The 21,931-nt window shown below is 40.1% G+C and overlaps 1 protein-coding gene across 1 annotated transcript; it reads left to right on the plus strand.

Annotated features, from left to right (window-relative positions):
* Nucleotides 1-3,603: 3,603 nt before the first annotated feature.
* On the plus strand, nt 3,604-20,268 carry LOC139117157 (uncharacterized). Its single transcript, XM_070680026.1, has 3 exons — nt 3,604-4,018; nt 8,037-8,313; nt 15,999-20,268. Exons 2-3 carry the CDS (start codon nt 8,166-8,168, stop codon nt 17,408-17,410), a joined length of 1,560 nt encoding a protein of 519 aa, XP_070536127.1. The 5' UTR covers nt 3,604-4,018; nt 8,037-8,165; the 3' UTR covers nt 17,411-20,268.
* The last annotated feature ends 1,663 nt before the right edge of the window (nt 20,269-21,931 follow it).

Below are 21,931 nucleotides of genomic sequence, written 5' to 3' on the forward strand. Positions count from 1 at the left end.
TAGAGCACTTTTTATACCTTCATTGATCTCCACTTCCAAGTGCATCTGTCCACCAAATCTATCGAAAGCAATAGAAATAAAGCATAGTCTTGTTATGAACTTGGAGGGTTAGATTTCAAAGTATGAAAATAGACCCGGTAAAAGCGAACAAGACTAAAGGTATACAGTCACCTGTAATCTAAATATGCCCATATATGGCCAAAGGGGCGTTCCTTGGTATTCAAAATGCCCATGTGAGGGCGCTGTTTTTAAAAAGCGGCCACCTGCTTAAAATCTGTGATTGGTTAGATTTTCTCTTTCCATGGTAACTGGGGCAAAATTGGAACAGGTAACAATATACCTTTAAGCTTTCATATCTCTGTCATGATGTTGTAATAAGATCTCCCATACAATTTATGGTCAATTTTCATTTTTTAAGAAAGACATGAAAATATGCACAAAAAACAGGCACCGGAAAGAAAAAAGAGGTCACCAACTTTGGATATTACAGGCGAGTATTGTCAGGTTTGGTGTCAAAATATCAGGAACACCCTTCACAGTATAGTCTAGCCATTTCTCAAAATAGATAGACATAGAACGGCCCTTTCTTTCAGAAATAATCAATAATCAAGGGTTATATTCTTTTATACTTAAACACCTTCGCTGGCCAATCAGTCTGTCTTTAGGCACGTTAGGTTAGCGGACCGTATCATGCCGAATTCGCCAAGGCGAAAGGAACGGACGGTGGTACTTTAGTTCCAATCTTTCTTTGCTACCCAAGAGTTTTCCCATATGTAAGAGACATCCTTCTTTATTCCTTTGTTGTTTACGTTCTTGTGTATTTGCAACCTGAGTCATCATCATTGTCGCCGCCGCCGCCGCCGCTATCATCATCATCATCATCATCATCATCATCATCATCATCTTCTTCATCATTATCATCATCATCATCATCATCATCATCATCATCATCATCATCATCTTCATCATCGTCGTCATCATCATCATCATCATCATCATCATCATCATCATTATCATCATCATCATCATCAACAACAACAACAACAACAACAACAACAACAACAACAACAGCCACAAAAACCAGAACAACGACGTCGCGAAGACAATTTCAACACAAAATCAGCGACAAGTGGACCACAACGGTCAATGGTGAAGGGTTGTATCCGTCAACAAGCAAGATCAGGCATTGTTTAACTATGTGCGAAAGGATATATTTCTTCAAGTATAGCGCCAGTATTATAGAAATCTTCATTCATGAAAAAAGCTTCATGAACAGCCCTCATGTATATTGATAACGCAATTACAACAATTGGTCGAGATCAGTATCTAATAGTGCTACATTTGCCTTGTATCCAGTGGTACCGAATGTGATTTACTCCAATGTTAATTGAAGGGGGTCTGCAAGAAAATTTGGTAAGATGTCCTTTTCTACAGGACTCACAGATTTATCCACCTAAATTCATAAACTAATCGAACGACAACCGTATCAATATTTTACACTGGCGCGTACAAATTTTGTTCAACGGCGATGTCGTCTGATTCTGCGAGGCAAGGCAGCATGGTGTTCTGCTATCGGTAGAAACACAATGTCATTAGTGGATAATGAGTATTTACATTATTAATTACCGATATTTTTGGAAATAAAAAGATATTGGAGATTCAGGTCTAAGAAAACTATATTTTCAAATGTTTTGCGGCAAAATTTCAGTGTACTTATACAACATGATAGCTTTACGCAGCGTATGATTGGAGAGGTCTACAATAACCTCGGTTCTACCAATTCACTGCATAGATTGTAGACTTGGTTCAAGTCAGTGATTTGTGAATGTTTGAATGGAGTGAACGCAATGATTTGTATTTTGATTTCATGTGAAACGCGTGAGTGGAGTGGAGACTATGAGTGGGGTGAACGCTATACAGGGGAGTTTCACCCGGAATCCGGCAGAAACTAACTCACTACTCAAAGGTAACGCATTCAATCGCTGGGAAATCCTGGCCTGGGCTACCAAATTCCGAATAGGTTTGTACGAAATAGCAGAGGCACAAGAGAAACTATTATAAATGATTTTATTGTTTTAGAAATTCACAGACTTGAACCAGGTCTACATAGATTTAGACGATATCGTTCTCTTACAGACATGTTGTGCACTGGTCGTATACTCGTGCACGGGGTGGTTTATTGTTCAGTCTGTTTAACCTTGTTTCACAAACTTTGAATTTTCGACTCAAAGAGTAAAACACAAAGTGAGCAGAAGGTGAGACAATTTTGTCATAGACGCGAAAATTGACGTAATTTTGTCAAGCTATGTTGGGACCTTAGCAGAGTCGACAATATTGTATTACGATACTTTAATATCAGTCAAAGACTGACTATTGTTTCGGTTATATATTTTTCGACATGAATACACTTTTGTTTCGATGGCTTTGTGGGTGTAGGCGCCCTCCTACGTCGACAAGATCATTTTTGGACTTTGCTCCAAACATCGACGTTTTTTATCATGGTGACTATGAGGGCGGTAATTGTCACTACCGTGAAATGGATCGATGCACAGTCCCTCCATCGCTAAATGTTATTCTTTGGGTGCCAGACACAGAACAACGATTGATTGGTACGGAAAACGGTAAAAAAGATTGACGTTGGTATAACAATACAACACAGAGGAAAGTCTTCGATCTTCCTCGAATGAATGTCACTTGGCGGTGTGATTAAATTAATCTAAACAATGACCAATATCGAACAACCAATATCGAATAAGGATGAACCAATGTTTCACAAATGCTTGTATAGAACACCAATTTACTGCCAAGTGTGAGGTACATATGTCAAGCAGCGCCCCTGCTTGGACCTTAGCTAACACGTAAAAGAATGGTTCATAATTTACACAATAGTCCAAAACAGCGACCGTTGTTTACGCGCGAGTCAATCAAGTTCAGTGGAACATGTATGTATTATTAATAAGAGTGAAAACCCTGAACTTGACCCAGACAAGAGCAGGGCCTGTTTAATTTTTCATCCGAAAAGTGGACGGACATGTGCTCCCTGCCCTGTCATGATCTGTGCGCTGTCAGTGAGCGTTCTCTGTTTTCGTCGGCAGAAAGTTACAGTCTGTAGGCTGAGCGAATGCCGGGGTTTGTAAAACCCCAATGACTGGTGTCAAAGTGAAATCAAGTCGATTCATTGTTTGTGCACGCTGTTAGGTGGTACAGACTAAGTACCTGTGACTGGTATACACTCTGGCCGAGACAATACAATAACATGCAATCAATGTTGGTTTCACTGCAATCGACAACAAAGGGGGCCATCTCTCTTTTTTTTGACTCTCCCTCTTTCTGTCGTGGTCTCTGTGACCTCTTACTTCACGTCACACGGTCCGATTCAAATAGAAAACCAACTTGAGAGCGAAAGAAGGCGCCTTCTTTTGTGTCCGTGACCATGGCAACGACGCGTTCCCCTACAAACAACGTACAAAGGCCAGTATAACGGATTGACCACAATTCCGATCATAATGGGCATTGTTCTCGCTTCATTTGGTTGACAATGGTTCCTTTGAGCGACGACTTACAAAGATCCATGTTTTTATTTACTGGCAGTAAATAAGGTAGAAACTAAAGTATGATGAGAGGGGTGATCACGCTTGTCAACAAAATACAAGACGTTTTGGTTTTTTTGCTAGGTTGGAGAAATTCCACGACCACTTTCGCTCCAACGACCTCGTAGATTTCAGGCTTCGATTTTGTGCTTTTTGTATTGTGGCATCCCTGGTGAACGCCGCGCCCCGACGGAGACCCCCTCCCCCGCCCCTCGCCCATCGAGTGATGCGGACCGATAGGTGAGCTGCAGTACCAGCTCCGCTTTAACCTTCCCCGGTGAAATCCTTACAGAAGAACGTCATCTCCAACTCTTGTCACAATTGGAATACCAGAATACACCGTCATAATTTGTTGGATTGGAAATTGACATGAAAACGATCGCCAGCGGATAGGATCCATAACTCTGTAACTGACATGGTCATTGAAGGTATGTTGAGTAACTGTAGCTTATGCCCATTGCCTCCAAGATGTCGTGACACTGGACAAGGGCCATCTTCACTTCTTTATCTACCTTCAACCGAACAACAAAACTTCGTGTGTAGGTTTTCTACAGTCCCTGACGTCATGTCACCAATGTTATGTAGCATTTCTCAGGAGATCGTGACGGTTCGACCGTGAACCTGTCTCAGTATCGCTGTGCTAGGATCCATGCTTCGACACACCACAGATAAATCAAGACATTGCCGATTGTAAAATTTGAATGAGCAGTCCTTCAAACCCTTCCCCCTACAAATAATCGAATTCTTCCAATGGAAATATTTAGCTTCTTTCACCTCAGTTATTATGATCACGTCGTGGCCGACAGTTTTTTTTCCCCCCATGTTTATTTCCCTTCGGTCTGCGACATCACGTCCAAGACTCTTGTAAGAGACATTCAAAGTGTCATTTACTGTTGATGTTGTATATATATATTGACGATCTGTTGTATTTTAATCTTCTTCCGGGGGTATTTTTCACGGTTCTTTTTTCCTTTTCTACGTCGTGAACTTTTTAAAGCTATCCCATGAATACAACAAAGTTCACATTTTTTGTTACTTGACAAAGTGTTCAGTCATTCATATCGCAAAAAAAAAACTTTCATGAACCAAAACAAGTAGCTGCAAGTTTTATCATTATGTCTCGTATATGATTGAAAACTGCGTTCTATCTTTTATCTCCCAACACTCGCCAACCCACCTCTTCTATGAATATTTCATCTAATTATTTATTTTCAACCATGTAATCCATTCCAAATTGTAACGCATCTGTGATCATTGTAACTGATAGTTGTTTACGTTGCCCTGAATTGTTCCTTTGGTACATTTTTTTTCATTTCACAACTGATCGTCCATTCAACCACAAGCAAATTAATTCACTGGATTGGCCTAATTAGTCTATTCGGCTATCACTGAAACACACACACACACAGCTTCAACCATACCGTACGCTTTTAAACAGCATAAGCTGACATTACGTCATACGCTTCAACATCCATCAATCCAGTCATTTCAACTTACACTGCTCGGAGTACCATAAACTGTTGAGTTCAATCAAGGATGATCTTTTACCGCCGTTCACTTTACTTGATAAATCATTCATATCAGCACTTAATAATTCCTCCACGTGTGTGCGTTCGTTTCACCACATGCTCATTTACCAAGGCAAACTGTAGATTTCACCTCACGCCGTCACTGTCTCAATAATGCAATACTTGTCCGACTCCACCAAGACCCTTTCAGAAATTAAAAAAATTAACATCGAAGCATAGACCCTCGAGTAAAAACGTTTTTCTCGAGGGTCTGTATGATCGAAGTAAATCTCAAGGACACGTTAATTACCAACAATGTTTATTTCTGTTCTATTCCTATATCCAAGGTCAAATTGATGTTTAGAATATCGAGATCTGCACATAATTAAAGATTGACAATTGTTATTAAGTTCTTAACGTTGTATTAAGATGTCACCTTTGCTCGACTTTTCCTTGGTTTCGTCATTGCTCCCGAGTTAATACTCTGGAGAACGAGATATTTACAGTCTTAAGCCTATAATCCATCTTGATCCTAGTAATCACTTAGCACTGTCAGAATCAAATTCACCAAAATATTTACCAAAGTTGTCTAGGGAACTGCCGAACATCAAGTTTTTACATATATCTAAATTTTCCCTTGAACCACGTATATCTCTGTGCGTTTGTAATTGTGTATGTGGTTTATGCGTGTGTATATAGAGAGAGAGAGAGAGAGAGAGAGAGAGAGAGAGAGAGAGAGAGAGAGAGAGAGAGAGAGAGAGAGAGAGAGAGAGAGAGAGAGAGAGTGAGAGTTCAAAATGACAATGTCATGGTGTGTTATGTATGTGAATTTTCTATGACAAATATTTCAACACAACGCTAACTTGTTTTGAATTGCAACATAATGCCCGAAAGAACGTGCTCCTAATTATCGTCCGTTCATTGTTCGCTTCACACATTGTGAATTATCCGGCAACCCCTGTAGTGAGCTCTAATAAGACACGCTCAGTATTAAAAAAACTCCTGGAGTTTATGTTATTGTGGCAAAGAACAATACATTTCGTATCAGCTTTGTAACAGTATCGTGAGCTAATTCGGTCTCAATAGCAATGAAACCTATCGTCTTCTTTTGTCATCCCGGTGATCTTTATTACGAAACAAGACATTTAATTCTACGAGTTAGCACTGCATATTATCACCAGCTTCATCTAAAGGGGTCAATGTTTTCATAATATCTTTATAAATTTCGTTCAGCAAGCGTAAAGCAAGTTTTATTTTCCCTCCTGGAGTGTGTTTCATGTCCCCCTCGTTTGTAACATGCAATATTATTGTGAACTAGTGAATACTTGTCTGGGTTAAGATTCAGGTATCGATCATAATATTGGCGATTGTATATGTGTAGATTGTGTTGACAAGTTGGATATTCTGACCATTTGAATCTATCTATCTATCTATCTATCTATCTATCTATCTATCTATCTATCTATCTATCTATCTATCTATTTATTCACAAACACACACACACACACACACACACACACACACCACACACATATATATATATATATATATATATATATATATATATATATATATATATATATATATATATATATATATATTAACAAAAGAAATTGCATTTGCGGAACAGACCAAAATGGAAATACCTGAAAATTCACCAAAAGTTGAATATAGGGAAATACATAAAAAGTTGTGATTAACGGTGCCTTAATCCAAAGTCGCAATCTGAACTTCAGACAGCTATTGTTAATGTGTATAGAGAGGACACAAAAACGTGATGTCGTCAGGCGATCTGATATAATACCTTTGAGACACACTATAAGCCAGTTGAAGCCCTCTTTTCCGTTCATTGTAAGTGGAGTAGCGAGTGGAGATTTTCATCGGGAAAACAACGCGGTTGTCAGTAGGCTGTGTCAACAACAATGGCGTCAACAAGAATTTTCTATAAATGGAGGTACCCTCATGTTACAGTACAATTTATTATATCGCAGAGGTTGTATTTTGAGAAAGTGACGATGCATGGTGATAAACCAAGGACAGGAGCGTAAATCACCGACAGAAAACAAACAGTGGCGTGGTCTGTCAAAGGCTACCATTGAAAGTTTGTCTTTTTTATGTTGTTTCCCTGAACGAATTGATAGCAAGGTCGGTCCGGGGTCAACCAATTCGCATCGAATTATTGCAAAATTGACGATAATTAGTCTGCTTTTATGAGAAAATATTTGGACACAAAGAAAGGGGAAATATCCTCTATTCTTTTTGGCTATTGTCAAACTTATGACGATGTCAAAACATTTCAACAACGAACTCTTATTCGTAGACTTGCTCCAAGTCTGTGGGCATTCAAACATCAAAACAGAATAAATTGAAGAAATAAACTTCGGCAATATGTCGCGTTAGTGGCAGGCTGTTGCATAGATCCTAGTGGCAGGCTGTTGCATAGATCCTAGTGGCAGGCTGTTGCATGGAACACTTTGCCACCCAGTAACTACTGCCGAGAAAAGTCAAGCGACGTGAATGGGGCGAGTCTACTTTATTAGCAATGTGCATTCAAAATAAATTCATCAGACGATGGGACTTAAAATGCTCGAAACAAGCTTAGCTTTAGCCTGGAGGTTTAATTTGTGACATTGCGAGATGTGTGTAGAAAAGTACTTAAAGTACTTCCCTGAAATATGAATCACTGTTGAATATATAGGGGAAAATTCTGGACTGACCATGCGAACGAACGCCACAACTGAAAATCTGCCATGCAAATCAGGTTGCTACCGGTGACGTCATGGCTCGTTCACCTGGCCTTTCGCGATATGTGATGGCACGAGCCGCGACGATCGAGCTCGGAAGACTTTTCAACCCCGGTCAGAGTGGCCGTGTTTCAACAAATCCGAAGCTAGTCGCAAGCAAAATTGACAACTTTCTCTTTTCTATTTGTTTGCAGACTCGATGAAAAATGTGACTACCTAATTCTTGCTGCGTGGATCGATCACTATGCGGAGACCAGCGGACGCGGGACGGTGCAATACTTTCGAGGCAAACTTCGTTCAAACAAGATGTCGTCAATTTAACAATGCTGCAGCCGGGTTGTCAAAGCCCTATGTATTACAATAGCACCGCTCAACAAAAACGCTACAACCCTCCCTGTGTCAAGATAGTCTGCCGTTTTCTCTTCGCTGTCATTTACATTTTGACGAACCAGGTCTCACTAACTCAAGCAGGTAAGCCAGTCATTCATTTTTATTAAGTGCATTGAGCGGAGTTGCTGGTACTCCATGCATTTTTAATCAATCTATTCCTGTCCTGGACACCTGTCCGCTTAACGAAAATATAAACAACTTGAGTGACTTAAAAACCCAGCTGTCGTTCCCAAGATATAGATCCGAGTTGTTTCAATTAGTGAAAATCCTGCGTACTTTTATTTATGCTCTGTTTACATAGTGACTTAAATCTCGTAGAAACAGAAGCGGCTTATTTTTGAAAGTAAAAAGCAATTCTGACATTACGACATGGTTTGATTTCACGTTTAATCCGAAAGGACTGGTTAGAAATATTGATTTGTTTCGGGGAAAGATGGTGCAATGTGAATTAGTTTGGTGTGCGTGTCATTTTTACACCGCGACACCGCGACGAAACCAAGTTGACTTGTGATGCTCATGACGACAACGGTGCGACATGGGACTTGTAAGCTTTGGCAGTCTGTTTGTACACACCGGTCGCGATGGCTCGGAGAATCGTTATCAAGAAGGGTTTTACATCCCATTGCCAGTGACGAAAAATCGTTCAAAAAGCGGGAAAATGATGAAGTTAATGTTGATATGCATCTCTGGTGAACAAGATCACCAAGATGTATGCTAAATTTCTAAACTTTTCTGAACCTTGGATGTAGCCGATCGGTTTTGATAGCTGGTTTCTTTGCTAGTGAGTATAGGTACTATATGTTGTGAGTTCTACTCCTGGTAAGAATTTGTTGAATGCTTAGAGTTTGAGCGGAACAACACGTGTGGAGACTAAATCGTCCTTGGTTCCTTAGTATCATCAACTGTACTTCTAGAAACAGCTAAACGGTAAGCTGCGCTCATACGTCTTCGGATGAAATACAAAATACACAGAATATTGACAATCCGTACTCGGGACTGGGAACCCTTTCAAGTATTTATGAGCAAATGCCCATGAATTGTTCTTCACTGCGAGCGTTAGTAATTTCTTTTATCAGACGTGAGAGCTTTTACTGGGACAGTCTTGTTAGCTGTGAATCTAATGACCAGGTCCATTGATTTATAACCGTCCTTCAGTGTCGCTATTTTTTGCCCTTTCGGCTGTCGCTCGGTCTATCAAAAGAAGACACAGCCCGCTGGATGTCTTTTGCAACCACCCGTTCGCCGACACAACATTAAGTGTGTATTGCTCTATTATAAAATAACGTGTCAAAAAAAAAGACATCAAATTTTATGTGCCATGGACATTGCTGTCTCCGAGCACTGAGCGAACTCACGCAAGCTCCGTGTCTTATCCGCTTCTGATGACGTGATCGATTTTTTTTAATTGACTCGAAATAAGTGAGAATTGTCGATCAATTTGTTCAACAATTAGCAAGGGTTTGGAAAAAATTGAACAACTTTCCACCCTGAGGTACCAGAGGGTAGTCCATTTTCGGGCACTCAGTTCCTGGTCAATTTTGTATAACTTGTATGTCAAGTCGTTTGAAATATGGAAAAATTATGAATTAAAAAGAACAGGTCGACGAGGTATCCTCGTGTACGTGAGACAACATATTAAGAAAGCAATTTCAACTTCTGGTATGTTCGAGAACAAATATGAACTAACAGTTGTTTTTCAAAATTGCAAATACTGGCAAAATTGCAGTTATGTTATAAGTAATATACATACATTTTATGATCTCCACATTTTTTATAGAAAAAGTATTTCATTGTTTCTTGCAATAAATGTGAAAAAAGCAATGAGTATTTAAAAAGCATTAGACACCGGCATAGACGAACATACACTGACCGAACGACACGCTGACAGAGAGACACACAGACAAGTAGAGAGAGCGCAAAGGGAAATAATCTGGCATGGGGAAAATCCGCAGACTATACTGGCGGATAATATGAAAATCTTTGGAACCTTTGAGAAATTTCTCTACATTTATTCGCTCACGAAGAATAAAACATTTAATTACCGGTTCAATTTACATGTTTTTACAACAGCCAAAGACAAAGGACTCATTTAGCACTTTGTCACAGTGAATATATAGCCACCGTTAAGAAAACGGAAGCACCGTAATTGAGTGATCCAGTCCACTAATCGACTCTATCGGAATGTGTATTTGACCGTGGCTACATCATCAACTAATTTAATTCCTTAATAGATTGTGCAGTTGTGCTCGACTTTATGGACATCAGGGGAAATCACAACGGAAACAATTCAAAGACTCTTTTTTCCTGAGTACAAAATAGCTTTTGGTCGATGTAATTTTGAGTCATGTCATTATGTCAACATAAAGTTACGTAAATTAAAAAGTAATGATTTCCGCAACTCAATTATCACGCATGACAGCGATCGTCAGACGGTCACAGATGTATGTATGTATGTATATATATATATATATATATATATATTATATATATATATATATATATATATATATATATATATATATATATATATATATTTATATATATACGTACATACTTACATCGGTTGTTCAGTGCAAGAGAGATGTAACTCAAATTTATAAGATAATTATTTTTACTTTCACTAGGAGAGATTTTCACACTGATATTGTACTGTGAGATTCCACATTCAATGTTTGTATTTTGTTTTCTCGAGTTATAAATGTTAATTAACACAGAGAATAAATACGCAAATCTCATTTTTTTCACATATACAGTCATTTCTACTATAAATTTGTGACTGTACGCATTTACGTATATCCAAACTAAAAGTACACAATTAGGAGTCCACGGTCTAGAGTCTTTGTTTCATTTTGTTTTTGTGTCACTGGGGCTGTATGGTTTGAAAGGGGAACAGAGTGTACGTCAGACCTTTGTGAAGACATCTGGAAAGAAAATGTCTTGTCATTCAATGACTTTGTATTACATAAATTCGCGAGATTCTACACACTCAGAACCTCGTCGGTTCGTACTTGCGAACTTCCACGCCGATGGTTATCAATAAAACACAGTACACGACACATACATCTCTTGGAGGCAAAAATGTGACAGCCACACAGAAAAAAATCGCTGTCTTATAATTTTTATTTCAATCGCTATGAGCCTATTGTTTGTTTTCCTGGACGAATAAATTGTGACAAAAGTGGGCGTTCACTGGCGCATTGAGGCCGGACAAAGGCCATATAGTGTGACTCGTTGTGGGTATAAAAAGGGAAAGAGTTCACGTTTGACTGTTAAGTGATTTCTATAACTGTGATGGTGTCCGTAAGTCAATGATATCAATTTAAGCATTCACATATCAATGCAAATTGTGCATAGCTGTTCTCGAGCGATCTACTTGAAAAAGACATTTGTACCAGTCTGTCAATTTCTTGTCAATGCCATTTTTTGCGGTTCAGTGTGTTTGCACCAATTGGCGAGAAGCTTGTTGATTTCATAAAACTCTATTCCCGTCTTAACTTATGGTAAGGATTATTGCACCTAGATCAGCGCAGGTGAAATGTATTTTATAAAAAATCTTGATATAAAACTTTGAATGTCATTCGTATAAATGTTTGTGACGGTTCAGATATTTTTCGCCACGGTGCAGTTCTCCTGTAAAACGGAATAAGATCTGGGTATTATATTTTGTCGTTAAAGACTTAGTGATCGAGTGAGTGAAAGCAGATGCTTCGCAAGTTCATGACACCGATATTACCGCTCGAAAGCGTCATGCTGCCATGGCAACGAGACGCACTGACTCATGGGGGCCTCATGCTCAGATCACGGTGATCCTTGGCACCGCACCTGGCGAATTGGATTTCGTGGATTTGGATGTTTGCGGTTGCGTAAGAAGCTCTATAGTTGCCAGCTCTTTGACAAAACAAACTAAACGGTACAGCGGCGCTTCTACATCGACCTGTGTGCCATGTTTTTGTAATCGGCAGTAGTTCAGCATAATGAACATCCAGTGATTCGACAAACACCATGTGTGTAACTGACAATTGCCCGAGAGCACCTGACTAAAGTCGTCCATCTGCCATTGTATGCTCTGAGCGACAGTGAATTCAAATGGACTTTCTCACGCACACAATGCATAGCAAGGCTTTTCTAGCATTTAAGGTAGAACGCACCTCGGGGACAGACATTCGGACTCTCAAACTTTTACAATTCTCTTCTGATATACTACATGTGGGGTTCATTTTAAAGCTCTTGGTGAAAGAAAACTTTTCACCGGCTTAGTTTTTTCGAAATTCGAAAATTTTATTTTTCTCCATAGAGTTAACACAGGGATGGCGGCCATTTTGAATTTCAAATATCGGTAAATCGTGGGTAATTTGTTTCTCTAGAGCCAAAATTTGCACGGTGACCCCGATTTTTATTCTTGATTTTGAAAGACAATGCTTGAAAGATTCCTTGAGGAAAGTTTGAGCGAAAGTTTAAGTCTTTCACTTTCGAGGTGCATATTACCTTAACTCGAATTCAGGCGTACAGAATTGCAAATAATTGGTGGGATTTAGTCGTACTTGGCTGTGGAGTCCAGTTTTGATGAACTGAAAATGCGATGTAAGACTACAGCGTTACATGTAATATACACATTTTACTTGTCAAGCCGATGCCGAAACGCAATATTTAATTCGCGATAGGCAATCGAGAAGAGGGTCTACATTTGATTGTAAGTGGTTTTGCAAGGTCGTGAGAGATTAGCCAGTACATTTGGGACCTAATGGCTTTGTAGATGCGATGTGCAAACGTATTAAAGTTTAACCTTTTTTCTCAGAGAGCGATAGTTCAACGGTTGTTTTGGATGGGGTGGTTGGCCTATATGTAAACGCAGTTAAAGTTTTGAAAGTGACCTTATGTGTACTTTTTTACAATATTTTAATCATTAATAAAAATAAATATATTCGATTGTTCTTTGAAATCCGAACGGTTAATCTTGAAAGCACAGTGCAGTGTGCTTGATGTGCAATTTTGGTGATGAATAACATTTATGTCTGAACAGCTATTCTGTTGTAAGTCAGTAAGAAGATTTGACATCAGAACTGAAATAAATATACAGGCTGTGTTAACAACTTTACAGGGCAGGTTTTTTTATCAGCTTATCTCTGAGCAAACTGATTAACTGTGCACAACTTTCAAAGGAGAACACAAGGCTAAAATCACTTAAACAGTTAATATCAACTGCCAATGATGCGAACACCAGGGACTGGGGACTGTCTCCGTCTAACACTGGGCGTTTTGACATGATGTTTGGAGTGAAACAAGAACCTGTATTTTGCAGACAGAACTGAGAAAAATAAGAATACATGAAAAGTATCAATATGGCATCATTTTACAAGTGGTATAGCCACAAACTGATGACGTCAAATCACCGTACTCAATACACAGTGCCGTAATTAAAAGGCATCTGTGTTTTGTGTACGGCGATTTGACGTCATCAGTTTGTGGCTATACCACTTGTAAAATGATGCCGTATCAATATTCCTCCACTGCCCCCACCTTGCAATAATTATGACAGTGAGCTTTTCCGAGCGGAAAATGTGTGAGTTACGGTGATACCAACAGACTATCACCACCGTGAAGTTCAGGTTAAGGAAGTATGCGCCTCGGAAGTGAAAGACTTTAACTTTTGTTCAAACTCTCTTTAAGGAATCTTTCAACCATGCTCTTTCAAAAACAAGAATAAAAATCCGGGGTCGCCGTGCAAATTTTCGTACTAGGGAAACAGATAACCCAAGCTTTACCGATATTTAAAATTCAAATTGTCCGCCATCCCTGTGTTAACACTATGGAGAAAAATAAAATTTTGGAATTTCGAAAAACTAAGCCGATGAAAAGTTTTCTTTAGTGATTTTTTCCACTATTTTGTGTTTTGTATATCAATTGCAGTTTCTTCTTCAACAATCCATAGCATGTTCAAACACCAACTATTCATCTTGTCAAAACATGACGTGTGCACATGTAAAGTCAAAATATTCTCCACACTTGCATTTTGGTCCGGACTAAAATTAACTTGTCAACAGGAACAATGATCAGAAGTCTATGCATGCACAGAATGAGTTGACAGGATGTGTATATCAGCATGCTTAAGGGAGTTTAACAAGAAACTATGGTTGCCAGTAAAAATAGTTTAAAAGAGTACGACTGCCGTCCCTTTACTTCATAATCCGAGCTCAGACTTGTCTCGCTGACACAATTCACAGATAGCAGACCCTCATGCCATAATCCATATTACTGCTAACGCCTTTGTTACTGACTATGCTTCGTACCATTAGAGAATACTTCAATCTAATTCGAGCAACAGTGTAAATAGTTTTCGCTGCATTGCATCTTCATCGTCGAAAACTAAGGTCATCACCTAGCAACGGGAAACAACCGGGTCTCGGCCTGATAAAACATTCCAGACCACACTCAGACCGCATCAACAGGTGGTTTTTAACCTTGGCGTCCAATTGCAATACCGTTTAACGCACACTCTGGAGCCGGAAAAGGGTTCACTCCATGCGCATACCAAGACGATAAACTGACGTTAAAACATTTGCACTTTAACGACTAAACGCACCAAACGGTACACCGCGTGTTCATTATTTGCGGCAGGTACTTCTCTCCAGTCACGGCATTTGAAAGCTGAAGTACTTTGCCAAACAAAAGGAAATCTGTACTTTGGTTTAATTGGGTACACAGCATAGTTCTCTCTCCGTACCGGTGTTTGAGGTAGTGATTGGTGGCATATAAAATTACTGAAATGACAAACGGTTTTGGTTGATGTTGTCCAGATAAACGACTTAAGTGCGCAAAATAATTTGAAAGATTATAAAAACACAAAAAGGTAAAAGGCCATTCAATCATGTTTTGTAATCACGAATAAATGACGTTTTTACGCGAAGTATTCGCACATTCCAGATTGCCGTACCGGAATGAATGACAGTATGGTTAAACGTCAATGTTTAGATGGACAATAACAAGGAGAAAGCACGCAAATTGGCGAATGGAAACGGCCAGTAAATGAAAGGAGAGATCGAAAGAAAGAAAGACAAAGTCGAGTCTGTTAATCTGGCGTTTCTCAGGACGCAACTGAATTAACGATTGCGTTGACAGCAGTGGCTTGTATTCAAATTGTAATAAAAAGGCTCAATGTGAGGAGAAAAAAGCGAGCAACGAGACAAGAGACCCTCAGACCGTAATGGAATTGGACCGTAGCCCAGAATCCGACTCAAGGGTTTTCCGACAACCCATCACCATAAAGCTGCTCGCAAGCGCATCACCATGAAGCAGATCGCAAGCGCATCCACAAGCTAATTAGTGACAGTGTCACAACATTGACCCTCGAGAAAAACGAAAAAAAGTTTTTCTCGAGGGCCTACGGTCATAATGAGAGTGTGGTGGAGCCTGAAACAATACTTGCTTACCTGAACCAAACGCCGCCTGGTCGAAAGTAACAGTTTAATTCGTTGAAACAATAGGTGTGATAATTAGCTTTCTAATTTTACGTAATGAGGGGTTGATATCGTTTAGTTATATCAAAGTCCCTCTGGGTGAAGCGACTGTGGTTGTACACTATACTGTACTGTCAGGCTTGTATGTGAAATGCTTCCATTTTAGAGTTATTTCGACATGGTGGTCCAAGCCGCTAAAGACTTTCAAGAATTAGTGTACCACTTTTTAAAAACAATTATTACTGGCAACTCCCATAGGTCCCTATTCACTTTCAATTTTACAAATAACAGCTTCTTTTCTCTCTTATATAGAATTCGGACAATGCTACCAAGATAATGAAGAAATCGTCTTCGAAGACGAACTCTACGCGACCAATGGAGGTAGCGGCTCAGCTTGGTTTCCCATACCCGGGGTCGCTATATTCATCTTCATGGTCATCGGCATCGTCATTTTCAGTTTCGGATTCAGCTATCTGGTCCGCGAATACTTAGACGCATGTTGTGAGTATTGTTGGAGCTGCGGGAAGGGCGAGAAATACGATGACGATGAAGAGGAGGAGGAGATTGTCAAGAACGATGCGGCGGATGAGAACCCGATAGAAATTATCCGGCTTAAGAGCGCGAAAAGGCGGGAGAGCAGGCGAATTCGAAAGCCGGACATCGAGCGGCAAGAGAGCACGCTGTCTGAGGAGCCAGATGAACTGACTTGGCAGGTGAAAGTCAACGAGTTTTTGCGGGACATGCCGGACGGTGCCAGCGTGAACCACTTGTATACTGATTCGTTGAATAGGCGGGCTAGTGTGATTAGCCGGATTGTGAATGAGAAAGACAGAGACACGGATCACAGTGCCGCCGACACTGAATCGAGGACCACGGTCGCGGTGATGTCCGCCAGGGATGGCAACAGGGCCGGCAACGAAACAGCCAGGAGCGACGCACCGTCCACTGTGACTTCACAACCTAAGTCCGGCATCTTGAAACACCCATCAACAACAACTCCCATGGCGTCGACATCAAAGGCGGTTCAACAACCGGCTAGCAGTAGGCCCCAGACGGCGGGGAGAAACGCCCCGGTGGTAAAAGTGACGACCGCACAACAATCCGCTAGACCGCAGACAGGCACTAGTAGACCGACGACTGCTGGAAGGTCGTCGGCAGTTAGGCCAACTACTGGGCAGAGAACATCAAAGGTGTCGCCCGAGAGGCCAAGAACACGGCAAAGCATCAGACCGCCGACTATTGGCCGCCCAGCAACTCGTGAAGGAGACGACGAATCGACTCCTGTAACTCCGTCCAGCGCAAGGAAGAGAGAGCAACAGAAAAAGTTTGACGACGCATGGGACCAACAGCAGGTTGTGAAAGCACTAGCTTTAGACGACGAAGATGATTTACAGAACGCGGCCGGTAAAAGCGGAACTCAACAAAACGGACCGCCTCGGTCTACGTCGGCGACATCCCGTAAAACCACGACGCCTGCACCAACGTCCCAGGAACACACAAGAGAGACCGCGAAACCATTAATTGGTATAAGAAGACCAAGTCAGACAGTACAACAATTCAAAACCACGGGGAGGATGACAAAATCGTACAGCAGGAAAGACAGCGGAATTTCGGTCTCCCAGAAAACTGAGTCTCCCGTGAACGAGGAGGACGAGGCCGTACCCGCCAAGGCAGCTGAGATGAACAATTCTGACGATCAGGCGCATAATACCATCAACAGGTAGCACTATCATGAACACTGACACTCACTCAAAGTTTTAACTCATGTCATTTTAATTTCTTTTAAAAGAATGAATATTTTCTTTACGATTCACTTTTTCGCAGAGTTTTTAATAAACTGGCCAACAGTCGCTTGGCTTTTCTCGGCAGAAGTTACTGGCCATCGCGTACACTCCATGATCTAGTACGCAATAGCGTACCACCGACGCGACAGTATGCTGAAGTTTATTTCTTCAATTTATTCTGTTTTGATATTTATATGTCCACAAACTTGAAGTAAGTCTAAGTTTTTAATTATCCAAACCGAAAGTACGTTTGGGGACGTAGCAAAGTCTTAAAACGAACCGAAGAGAGTCTTCCATCGATCATTCAGATGTCGAAGAGTTCACGGCGGCCCCAGAAAATCGACCAGATTCAAATTCGACCGATCCGTCCTTACACAAGCATGATATCTCCTCGTCAAATTTGATCTTGTCCCGATCATAGCGCGAGGAATGACAACGGGTCAATAAATCATTCAGGGTGCTTAACTCCAGACGAAATCGATTTCTCGCCTGTCGTAGAGTTCTCCCAATACCAACTGGTTCCCATTGGCGAACCGCAAATATCATTGATAGTATGTCATTACAAGGTATCTTGGACGATTATACTTTCAATTATATTTGGTAAAGTTCAAAATTCAAAAAAAATAATAATTTGTAGAAAAAGTGGGGGGAAAGCACTCCTAACCCGCACAGAAGCGATAAGTTTAACGAATTATTAGTGTCCGTCCAAACATCTACGCATGCTCAGATACAGAGCAACTTCTGATTTCCAAATATTGTTATTTATTGATGTTAACAAGCATTAGTGAAATCAGAGATAGTAGTATTCCTCAACTGGTGAGTTGATAATTTTTCCCCTCGCTGAACTCGACAATCTTTTTGCAAACCGGTTTTCACAAGGAAAGTGTGGCGTTAGAGCATGTGAAATCGACAATACTTTCAGTCACAAATTATGGTGACGAAAGCGATTTTGTCGATGACGTCAGCAAATTCACGAGGTTTGCCCTCTTGACGTCATGAACACTGTGAAACAAGATTTTTTGCAAGTAATTGAGCGCCATTTTTCGTAAAAAGCGATTGAAAATAATCCTGAATTGGCAGAAGTTTTGTCAGATTGTCAATTTTTATGAACACTACATCCTACGCAACTGTCGACGCAGGATAAAGAATTTGAATTCAAGTGAAGCCGTCCGATGAATTTCAAATAAGTGTTCTATCGGTAAAACATTGCAAACATGTTTTTGTACAGATTATATTTACTATAAAGTGTATAAATATAAAGATATTGTTAAAATCTATCGGGTTGTAGTTTGAAACATTCAGTTATACTGCGACATCGATAACACTTCATTTTACATATATGAAGCCTGAACCATATATATACTGTAGTGCTCATACATTGAGCTGTCCCATGGAAAGATTTTCAATGGGACAACAGCTGTCACTTTTGATGATTTTGTCATAATTTCTTGTGTTTGAAGCAAGTGCAGTCTTCTTCATCCTGAAATATGTTGAAATACAAAACAGAATCGCCTCGGAAACACATGCATCATCTATAGTATGCACATTCTTTGTTGATAATAGTCCGGCCTGAAACTCAGATACCGACAATAATATTGGGCAATGCTGAGTCGGAAAGTTGAACCGCCGCACTTCAACGTGATTAGGGCATGCAGCGGGTAGAATAGGAAACTGTATTAATCAGACAGAAAAAAATAATTAGAAATACATCAAAATTTACAGCTAATTGAATATTTTGTGACCTACAAGTGATAAATTTGAATGTCTCCTTGACTTCTGGTTCAATGATTCAGAAATGTGTACGATCTTAACCAAAGAAAAGTGCCTTTTACCACAAGTGTTCTACAATGAATATGAAATGAGGGTGACAAATAAGCCCCGCCTGCAGAAATTGGACGGCGCCTGCTTGGGTGTTCCGCATGTGTAACATTGCAAAGTTACGAAATACAAGATTAAGAAACAGTATTTGTTCAGATTAGAATAAAACTTGATATAACTGATGTAATTGTTTAAATAATTTGTGAAAAATATCTTTTTTTCTGTTTATTCTTGTATTGACAGCTTTAATTATTTGCTCATGGTCATGACAATGTGTGATACAAGTCGCAACTCGCACTTATTAAGTACTTTCAATCCAGACTGTAGCTGGTCTCCCTGGAGATTTTTTAGCTTTTTCAGATGACGTTTGTAATTTTGAAGATAAAAATACAAGTGAAATATAGATGCTGAAATTCTGTTCGTTTCGCTCGTGCTACCAGCTGACGTCATCTCATTTCTATTTAAATTTGTGTATTGCTTATGACGTCGTGAGAAAGCTATAACGTAGTCGGTCATTGGTCGTGGACGTCGATTCTACAGCAAACTGATGCATAATGGCGTCGCTTTCCAACAAGTGTTGACACCGTCAACACCTTTGACCTCGGAGCAGAGATGTAATATTTTGTATACGCATGCGTTTCGAATCCCATTCTATCTGGACCTGTCCATCACTAAAGATTTGTGCGACCGAAATCATGTCCATAAGTTACTGTACAAAAAGCGGAAAGCAACTCATTTCACGATCAAGAATTCCTTTCTCGTGGAAACATTCATATCTAAGTTTTAATGTAACTCATTTCAGTGGCAGTCAATATGATGAACATTTGTTATGTGACCCTCTCCATGGATACAGGGGTTTTATTTTGTAAATTTCTGCTGTATATCTGCTGTAGCACGTCTGTAAAGTTACTTCTTTTTGTAAATGTGAAGATAATAAATCGAGAATAAAACAATGTTACCGTTGTTTACTTTAACGAAAATCGTGTGACTTGTCTTCTTATGATGGCAGACTGTTCCAATGACAATCTTCGTTACCTGGGCACACTTGTACACAGGTGTGTCTTTATTATCGAAACAATATTGCTTGTGATTTCTGAAATCTGAGAATTACAAATTTGAAGCCTTTTGTCCTGGCTGAGACAGTTTGCTTGAAAGTCATATGACGTCATCGTTTGTAACCGCAGTGCGCCAGAAGGACAACACATTGGTCAAGATTGCGCTTGTTGGCTCCAGGTCGCGTCGACCGATCGGATCATCGGGCCGTCAACGTTTGACCGTGGCGCAAAGGCCCCTCTCTTCATTAGCATTAGAATAAGTATATTGCGATTGTTGGGAATCAAATCAAACAAGATGAATTAGGATAGTGATACAGATTTAGACAAAGGTCACGGCAGGTGAACTATCATATAGAGACAAACAACTGTGGGCGTATTGTGTTCGCATATGAGTGCTTTCATATAAGAGACACAGGCTAGCTATTGTCAATGGGCGCATTGACCCTATAGCCATGAAGTGATTGTCCATACAACCCAACATTGAATTCATGCCGCGAAGGATCAAAATCCTGGACGAAAACTTTATAATACCAAGATGAGAGAGAGAGAGAGAGAGAGAGAGAGAGAGAGAGAGAGAGAGAGAGAGAGAGAGAGAGAGAGAGAGAGAGAAATTCAATAATTATCCATAAGCACATCTTTGACGGTTCAAGTTACTACATTTAAGTCACCATTAGACTGAGTTAACTCCAGTCATAGCCCGCTTGAAAAGGTGACTTATTTACATAAAGAAGTTTTGTTGTTTGCCCTCTCGGCGCACTTAAAACGGCGCCATGCCCTTACCGACTCACTGTGAACACATGGGACTCAAAAACATAACAAGCAATAAAAGCGACAAACGATTGTCACTGTCATTCCCTTCTCCCAAACGGAACTAGATGATTAAGCATAAAAAGTCAAAACAAAAACCAAACAATAACAAAAAACCCCAACAAAAAAGACAAAAAATGTAAACAAGAAAGTAACAACAACAACAAAAATAGCTAAAACAGCAAAAATAACAACAGCTAGCAACCTAAATAAAAAATTTGACATGACAGATAGCATAATATAGATTCCAAGTATATGACGCAGTTATCATAGCAATCTGCATCGTGGCGGATGTTTTCGTTGCGTGACCTGTTTACGGTGACTATGGTCCTTAATCACGCTCATGTGTTCTTTTTTAACTCCACAAAAGGGATCGAACAAGCCATGGGCGACTATCGAGCAGATTTGATGCCCATGGGCAATAGAAAGCCAACGTCCAGAAGACAATGTACACGACAACATACAGTGAATACACGCACTCTATGCACTAGTATGCACTTGATCGTCCGATCATAGAGAAAGGACTCTCGATTCTACCATCATGCTCGGCGGGGCCATTGGTAAGGATGGCACAGTCCGACAAACGGTCCCTGCCCTGAGAAAAATCACCGCTTGGCCAGCGAAGATGCATGTTTCTGCACGTACGTATGTTGTGTTTGTACATTTGTGTCTTAGTGTCGAAGGATAGCACAGATATCTTGCTTCTCACTATTCGCCCACTTTTCCATTTTTTTTTATCAATGGCCTCCTGCTTAATTCTTGGCTCGATCATCCTAGCAAC

This window comes from Ptychodera flava, chromosome 18, assembly GCF_041260155.1.
Source record: "Ptychodera flava strain L36383 chromosome 18, AS_Pfla_20210202, whole genome shotgun sequence".
Taxonomy (NCBI): domain Eukaryota; kingdom Metazoa; phylum Hemichordata; class Enteropneusta; family Ptychoderidae; genus Ptychodera; species Ptychodera flava.